Genomic DNA, 9,200 nt, shown 5'->3' with positions numbered 1-9,200 from the left:
GGAGGTGTTAAAACATGATCATCAGGTCTTATTGTTCTATAAGGAGGTGTTAAAACAGGATCATCAGGTCTTATTGTTCTATAAGGAGGTGTTAAAACATGATCATCAGGTCTTATTGTTCTATAAGGAGGTGTTAAAACAGGATCATCAGGTCTTATTGTTCTATAAGGAGGTGTTAAAACAGGATCATCAGGTCTTATTGTTCTATAAGGAGGTGTTAAAACATGATCATCAGGTCTTATTGTTCTATAAGGAGGTGTTAAAACATGATCATCAGGTCTTATTGTTCTATAAGGAGGTGTTAAAACATGATCATCAGGTCTTATTGTTCTATAAGGAGGTGTTAAAACATGATCATCAGGTCTTATTGTTCTATAAGGAGGTGTTAAAACATGATCATCAGGTCTTATTGTTCTATAAGGAGGTGTTAAAACATGATCATCAGGTCTTATTGTTCTATAAGGAGGTGTTAAAACATGATCATCAGGTCTTATTGTTCTATAAGGAGGTGTTAAAACATGATCATCAGGTCTTATTGTTCTATAAGGAGGTGTTAAAACATGATCATCAGGTCTTATTGTTCTATAAGGAGGTGTTAAAACATGATCATCAGGTCTTATTGTTCTATAAGGAGGTGTTAAAATGTTGTTTTTATGTGGACACGCCCACCAGTTCATTAAGTATACCTGGTTTGCCTGGTGGGTGGTGATGGGTGGTGATCCACCTGAACTGAAGCCACACCCACAGCTGTAGTTGTATGATACAGGGGGAGGGGTTAGGGGAGGGGCTGATAGTGTGATGTAACTATATTACTGTTTATTTCATTGGCCCGTTTGACTGTCAAGGGTTCAGCCTCCAGGAAGAAACCCTAAATACAAAGTTAATACACCATTGCACATAAAAACGACTCCAGGGTGTCTAATGAAGTACTGTCACCTCATAGACTAAAAAAACTGGAAAAATACAAAAAATGTGGCACTCCCTCTTTAAAATGTAGGCATTTATGAGACGCTCTTAAATCTTTTTTTTTTACGAAGAACGTACATATTTGTACCCCCCAGCTATGGGGTACAACTCTGAGTCGTACTATGAGTACAACTCAATACTAAAACTGTTAACAGTGAGTGGACGACACCATAAAGTATTACACGCGTTCACGTGCGTTCACGTGCGTTCACGTATGAAACAGCGTTCACGTGTCATCATGAACGTGCGCAATGATAGTCAACGGACCAGTGCGTTCATGTGTTTGGGGCAAAACTGAAATACCAAATTTGGCCACTATGTCCATTTGGCCTCAGGGTTTCCTCCGGGTGCCGTCTCTATTAATATATACTCTAAGATCCATCCATCTACTCACGGTCTTGTACATCTTCAGCGATTGGCCGGTCTTGGCGCCGAGCAGCCTATCGGGACAGAAGGGCGTGGCCTGGCCGTGCGTCAGCAGCAGGAAGTCGCTGAACAGGAAGGCCGTCAGCTCCTTGCCGCTCCGCTTGGCCGCGTGCAGCCGTCCGCTGTGCAGCAGCTTCCGGGGGCCCAGGAGGTTGGTGAGGGAGTTGAACACCAGGTGCTGTGTGTGTGTGTGTGCGTGTGTGTGTGTGTGTGTGTGTGCGTGTGTGTGTGTGCGTGACAGACACAGGGACGGGCAGAGAGTGTTAGAGGGGGAGGGGGCTGAAATCCCGTACGAAGAGGGGGCACTTTTTGGACAACATTAGCGGAAATAGCAGATCTACAAAGCTCTCAACGCGTCGCGCTGCGACGCGTTGAGAGCTTTGTAGATCGGCTATTTTCGTGGGCGCAACAATTTACTATTTAGGCATTTAGCAGACACTCTTAATCCAGAGCGACTTACATTAACACATAGGCTACAGTCCGTAGGACGTGTGTACACGTCCTAGGGAATCGAACCGAGGGGTCGCAACGGACGTGTGGACACGTCCTAGGGAATCGAACCGAGGGGTCGCAACGGATGTGTGGACACGTCCTAGGGAATCGAACCGAGGGGTCACAACGGACGTGTGGACACGTCCTAGGGAATCGAACCGAGGGGTCGCAACGGACGTGTGGACACGTCCTAGGGAATCGAACTGAGGGGTCGCAACGGACGTGTGGACACGTCCTAGGGAATCGAACCGAGGGGTCGCAACGGACGTGTGGACACGTCCTAGGGAATCGAACCGAGGGGTCGCAACGGACGTGTGGACACGTCCTAGCGCATCCTCAATGCTATCAGGCGAGAGAAGAAGAATATTCGGAATTCTTTTTCCTTTTTTTGTATTTTTGAGTGAGGCCACCGTATACGCTTCGCTCTGCCTTCATATTAGCGTCTCGTTCACTAGCCTGTTAGCGCGGCAGAAAGAATGCCTCGTATCTCCTAATCCAGGGCGCTCTCCGTGGTTCTGATCTGATGGATATACTAAGGTGCTCTCCGTGGTTCTGATCTGATGGATATACTAAGGTGCTCTCCGTGGTTCTGATCTGATGGATATACTAAGGTGCTCTCCGTGGTTTTGATCTGATGGATATACTAAGGTGCTCTCCGTGGTTCTGATCTGATGGATATACTAAGGTGCTCTCCGTGGTTCTGATCTGATGGATATACTAAGCGCTTCGTCTCTGCTCCTCATCCGCCTCTCGTTCAAAATATGAACACTTTTTGGAGCATTTATCGTATATTAAAAATAGGCAAAAGTGTGCGTCTGTGTGCGTACGTGTGTACGTGCGTGCGTACGTGTGTACGTGCGTGTGTGTGTGCGTGCATGGCGTGCGTGGCGTGTGTACGTGCGTGTGTGCGTACGTGTGTACGTGCGTGTGTGCGTGTATGCGTGGCGTGTGTGCGTGCGCGTACCTCTATGACCCCCTCACAGTGCACGTGGGTCTGGATCCACTCCAGGCGCTCGGAGTTCTCTCTCTCTCGAACGCCCTCGTTGACCACGGAGCAGAGATCCTCCGCTCGCTCCAGGGCCTCCTTCAGGGGCCCCCGGTCCGCGTGGCCCTCAGGGGTGTGCTCCAGGATCTGAGACATGTAAATATTTCATATTTACATGTCTTCTGTGGACTCTAACATTACACCTAGCTACATGTTTAAGCATTTATTTCATATTTACATGTCTTCTGTGGACTCTAACATTACACCTAGCTACATGTTTGAGCATTTATTTCATATTTACATGTCTTCTGTGGACTCTAACATTACACCTAGCTACATGTTTAAGCATTTATTTCATATTTACATGTCTTCTGTGGACTCTAACATTACACCTAGCTACATGTTTAAGCATTTATTTCATATTTATGTCAATTTCAGCTCTGACACTTATTTCAGACATGCTCTAGTATTACAATTTACAATTTAGACATTTAGCAGACGCAGAGCGACTTACATTTAGGCAAGAACAAAAGTATGGGAATACATCACATATATAAAATGCATTTATCAAGAAACATGCGTAAGCTAAGAACGTAACTAGAACATATCTATATAATGACGCTATACATATTAACTATACATATATACTATACATATATACTATACTATGCTATACATATGTACTATGATGTGCTATACATATGTACTATGATGTGCTATACATATGTACTATGATGTGCTATACATATGTACTATGATGTGCTATACATATGTACTATGATGTGCTATACATATGTACTATGATGTGCTATACATATGTACTATGATGTGCTATACATATGTACTATGATGTGCTATACATATGTACTATGATGTGCTATACATATGTACTATGATGTGCTATGACTACATACTGTCTACATGACATGTGAAATACAGTATGTGAAGAGTCTGCCATCTAAATAATAATAAATAATAATACAAAAAATACAAATATAGCCGATCTACAAGCTCACAATGCGTAACAAAGCGACGCATTGTGAGCTTGTAGATCTGCTATTTTCAATAGATTTTGTACACATTTTGAACTTGTGAAGTGGCACATTCTCCAATATGAATACTGCTACTATGACTATGAAGTACTTTTAGTACTTTAAGTACATTTTGATGCCGACACTTTTGTACTTTTACTCAAGTACATTTTCAATTCCGTACTTTTACTTGTAACGAAGTGTGACCAGATTTGACTGAGAGACTGCCATCGCGGAAATTCCAGCTTTTCACCAGAGGAGAAAAACTCATGTCTGAAATAAGTGTCAGAGCTGAAATCGACATGTAAATATGAAATAAATGCTTAAACATGTAGCTAGGTGTAATGTTAGAGTCCACAGAAGACATGTAAATATGAAATAAATGCTTAAACATGTAGCTATAGGTGTAATGTTAGAGACCACAGAAGACATGTAAATATGAAATAAATGCTTAAAGATGTGGCTAGGTGTAATGTTAGAGTCCACAGAAGACATGTAAATATGAAATAAATGCTTAAACATGTAGCTAGGTGTAATGTTAGAGACCACAGAAGTGAACCTTTCAAGCCTGTTTTCTCAACTTGTTGTTTTCTGCAAGACATTACTCTATAAGCCGTATCTTCAAAACTGATGGGTCAAACTGAACAACCAATATCTATATTTGAAGCTATGATTCCCTGCTTTTATATGATGTGAAAACGAAAATTCAAAAAAGATCCAATGGCAGTCCCTCAGTCAAATTTAGTCACAAATGGTTCTAAATTGCAGTATCGGTACTTTTACTGAAGTAAAACAATTGAGTACTTTTTTCCACCTGCTTGACATGAAGACGTTTTGGAACCACATGGTCCAGGAGACGGCCGGCTGGGTGTAACTCACCTAGTTGACCAGCAGGGGGTAGCGAGTGATCCTCTGGGTGTAAGGCCTCACTCAGACCTTTACTGCATTGCTGTATGCTTGTTGGATGAATGTTGTGTAGTGTCATGGCCGTCCCAATGCATTTCCAATGGGAGTCACATGGTTTGACACAACATTTGTGTTGTATGAGGGGGACTACAAACCATGTGACTTCCATTGGAAATGCATTGGGGCGGCCATGACACTACACAACATTCATCCAACAAGCATACAGCAATGCAGTAAAGTTCTGAGTGAGGCCTAACTCACCTTGTTGATCAGCAGGGGGTAGCGAGTGATCCTCTGGGTGTAACTCACCTTCTTGACCAGCAGGGGGTAGCGAGTGATCCTCTGGGTGTAACTCACCTTCTTGATCAGCAGGGGGTAGCGAGTGATTCTCTGCATGGGCTTGAGCAGGAAGCTGGACAGTGGCATTCCTTTACAGAGGTGATTAGTGGCCAACTGCTGCTCGTTAGCGAGGGGCGAGAGAGAGAGAGAGAGGGGGGGGGGGAGAGAGAGAGAGAGAGAGAGGAGGGGCGAGAGAGAGAGAGAGAGAGAGAGAGAGGAGAGAGAGAGAGAGAGGAGAGAGAGAGAGAGTTGTGAGAACATCTACCTTTATAGGTAAACAAATAAATAGAAATATACACGCATAACATTTTGACAGATACACATTTAAATTAACTAATTACTAATGGTCACAATAAACAAGCAAACAGGTCAAATGTAAAACACTTTGCCCGCGCCAGAGGTCTACAATAACAGAACTCCATTTCCCATGAGCCCCTGCAAGCACTATACCTTGAGGAAGTCCTTGAAGTCGGGCGTGCAGTGCGTCTTGCTCTGCAGCAGGGCGGCGCCGTTGAGCTGGCAGGAGCAGAAGCGGACGTAGGGCTGCATGTGCGCCAGCTCCGCCGTCAGCAGGTCGCCGATCAGCTGCACCGGCTCGTTCTCGCCACACGTCTTCTGGCGCGCGCGCAGTGCCCTGCCACACAGGAGAGTTAGCGTCATGCTAGCATGCGCAGCGCCCTACCACATAGGAGAGTTAGCGTCATGCTAGCACGCGCAGCGCCCTACCACACAGGAGAGTTAGCGTCATGCTAGCACGCGCAGCGCCCTGCCACACAGGAGTTAGCGTCATGCTAGCACGCGCAGCGCCCTACCACACAGGAGAGTTAGCGTCATGCTAGCACGCGCAGCGCCCTACCACACAGGAGAGTTAGCGTCATGCTAGCACGCGCAGCGCCCTACCACACAGGAGAGTTAGCGTCATGCTAGCACGCGCAGCGCCCTACCACACAGGAGAGTTAGCGTCATGCTAGCAGTGCCCTGCCACACAGGAGAGTTAGCGTCATGCTAGCAGTGCCCTGCCACACAAGAGTGTTAGCGTCATGCTAGCAGCGCCCTGCCACACGAGAGTGTTAGCGTCATGCTAGCAGCGCCCTGCCACACGAGAGTGTTAGCGTCATGCTAGCAGCGCCCTGCCACACAAGAGTGTTAGCGTCATGCTAGCAGCGCCCTGCCACACGAGTGTTAGCGTCATGCTAGCAGCGCCCTGCCACACGAGAGTGTTAGCGTCATGCTAGCAGCACCCTGCCACACGAGAGTGTTAGCGTCATGCTAGCAGCGCCCTGCCACACGAGAGTGTTAGCGTCATGCTAGCAGCGCCCTGCCACACGAGAGTGTTAGCGTCATGCTAGCAGCGCCCTGCCACACGAGAGTGTTAGCGTCATGCTAGCACGTGTAGCGCACTGCCACACAAGAGTTTAAGCAAGATTTAAGATTTAAGCAAGATTTAAGCAAGATTTAAGATTTAAGCAAGATTTATCTTCTGTTGTGTTCTATCGACAAATGTCTTCTATTGTATTCTATGTCGTTTTCATCCATGCTATGTTTTTCTGTTAAGCACTTTGTGACCTGTTCTTAAAATGTGCTATAAATAAAGCTTTATTATTATCATCATGATCAGATCCCTCCAACAGGGGTCAGCCAGGGGTCACGGGTCAGACAGGGGGCAGACATGGGGTCAGGGGTCGGACAGGACATACTGTAGCAGCCTGGTGTTGCACATGATCAGATCCCTCCAGTTGACGAAGATGGAGCTCATCTCCTCCTCGGAGAGATGACCGGACTCCACCATGGGCCTGTGGAACACCTGACGCACGCACGCACACACACACGCAACCACGCAAGCGCGCAACCACGCACGCACGCATGCGCGCACGCAACCACGCACGCACACATACACACACACACACAGTCACACGTGTATTTAAATTAAACTAGTGAGAGGTTCTCCCTCTAACACAAAGCGACTTGAAGATACTTTCTAGGCTAAATAACTATCAGATGATGTTGTTTCGGAGTTCCATTTCATTCAATCAAATGTATTTGTTCAGACTCACGGTCCAATAAAAAACAGACAACATAAAACACTAGATACAGAGAAGAAACACCCCTATCCCATAAAAACATACATTTTACAATAAACTTTCATACCAGTGCTTCCAGAAAGCAGACCGATCGATACCTGGTGCTACGGAAGCTGGGGTTACACAGCAGTAGCCTGGCTAATAAGCCAGACTCAAATCACACTGTCGTGTGATATTTGAGTCTGGAGATGCTGTGTATGGATCTTGTTTCCCGGGGGGCGGGTTCAAACATTTTCTCTTTGACGCAATTGGTCAGAGCTACTGTCAGTCAATGGTCTCAAGCATTGAACGTCACTGTACCAAAGCCCGCCCATATTGCATACCGTGTCCCGATTGGCCACACCAGTTCTCTGGTGTAGGAAATGGGCGTACAATTGAGCCTCTCCAGACCGTAATCCGCCGGCAGGCCATTTATTTTTGCCAACGGCTGATTCGGTCTGGCTTATTATCCAGGCTAACACAGCAGACCGGTACCTGGTGCTACTGAAGCTGGGGTTACACAGCAGACCGGTACCTGGTGCTACTGAAGCTGGGGTTACACAGCAGACCGGTACCTGGTGCTACTGAAGCTGGGGTTACACAGCAGACCGGTACCTGGTGCTACTGAAGCTGGGGTTACACAGCAGACCGGTACCTGGTGCTACTGAAGCTGGGGTTAGACAGTAGATCGATACCTGGTGCTACTGAAGCTGGGGTTAGACAGCAGATCGATACCTGGTGCTACTGAAGCTGGGGTTACACAGCAGACCGGTACCTGGTGCTACTGAAGCTGGGGTTAGACAGCAGATCGATACCTGGTGCTACTGAAGCTGGGGTTACACAGCAGACCGGTACCTGGTGCTACTGAAGCTGGGGTTAGACAGCAGATCGATACCTGGTGCTACTGAAGCTGGGGTTAGACAGCAGATGGATACCTGGTGCTACTGAAGCTGGGGTTACACAGCAGACCGGTACCTGGTGCTACTGAAGCTGGGGTTACACAGCAGATCGATACCTGGTGCTACTGAAGCTGGGGTTACACAGCAGACCGGTACCTGGTGCTACTGAAGCTGGGGTTAGACAGCAGATGGATACCTGGTGCTACTGAAGCTGGGGTTAGACAGCAGATGGATACCTGGTGCTACTGAAGCTGGGGTTAGACAGCAGATGGATACCTGGTGCTACTGAAGCTGGGGTTACACAGCAGCATAATTACAGTTACAGTTTTGAGACTCATTGAGCCGACACATACATAAAAGTTTCTCAGTAAGGCATGAAGAGTGTATACTCCCACACTACAGAATAACTCACTCGCACTGCTCCACCTTGGTTTTTTCAGTAATATCCGCATGCAGTCATTATAGGCAACCTGCAGTTTATATATACATGCTTGCTTTCTTGTATTTAACCCACAAGGGGGCGGTATAGAGGCGAGTGCAGTGGGGTGCATACTTAGTTTAGACTAGTCATTGGTTAGACATGGGTTAAGGTTAGGTTTAGGTGTGCTGCCCCGTGGGAGGTTAGGTTTAGGGTGAGGGTTTGAGATAGGTAACCTCAGGGTGAACATGAGTGTTCACCTGAGCCTGAGCATACAGTATACGGCGCTACCATATGCAGACCGCAGCCATCTTTTCATATTAACTTAACATATTAAGGTAAGGTCAAGGTGCTACCAAGGTGCAACTTCCCATTGGCAGCCCATTCTAGCCTGGCTAATAAGCCAGACCGAATCAGCCGTTGGCAAAAAATAAATTGCCTGCCGGCGGATTACGGTCTGGAGAGGCTCAATTGTACGCCCATTTCCTACACCAGAGAACTGGTGTGGCCAATCGGGACACGGTATGCAATATGGGCGGGCTTTGGTACAGTGACGTTCAATGCTTGAGACCTTTGACTGACAGTAGCTCTAACCAATTGCGTCAAAGATAAAATGTTTGAACCCACCCCCCGGGAAACAAGATCCATACACAGCATCTCCAGACTCAAATACCACAC

The 9,200-nt window shown here is 46.7% G+C and overlaps 1 protein-coding gene across 1 annotated transcript in view; it reads right to left on the bottom strand.

Moving 5' to 3' along the window:
• The window catches only part of LOC306917831 (intersectin-2-like), a gene marked incomplete at its 3' end in the record, with an annotated part of 141,771 nt that overhangs the window by 32,254 nt on the left and 100,317 nt on the right, over window positions 1-9,200 (bottom strand). Inside the window, exons 31-35 of the mRNA XM_079530735.1 lie at window positions 6,843-6,949; window positions 5,596-5,779; window positions 5,164-5,262; window positions 2,849-3,016; window positions 1,361-1,570 (exon numbers count right to left, since the gene is read on the bottom strand). Coding sequence (XP_079386861.1) covers window positions 1,361-1,570; window positions 2,849-3,016; window positions 5,164-5,262; window positions 5,596-5,779; window positions 6,843-6,949 — 768 coding nt within the window. The remainder of the gene's footprint in view (window positions 1-1,360; window positions 1,571-2,848; window positions 3,017-5,163; window positions 5,263-5,595; window positions 5,780-6,842; window positions 6,950-9,200) is intronic.

The sequence above is a fragment of the Electrona antarctica genome (assembly GCF_951216825.1).
Source record: "Electrona antarctica genome assembly, contig: scaffold_92, whole genome shotgun sequence".
In the NCBI taxonomy this organism is placed as follows: Eukaryota; Metazoa; Chordata; class Actinopteri; order Myctophiformes; family Myctophidae; genus Electrona; species Electrona antarctica.
This window is presented reverse-complemented; position numbering and strand designations above follow the sequence as displayed.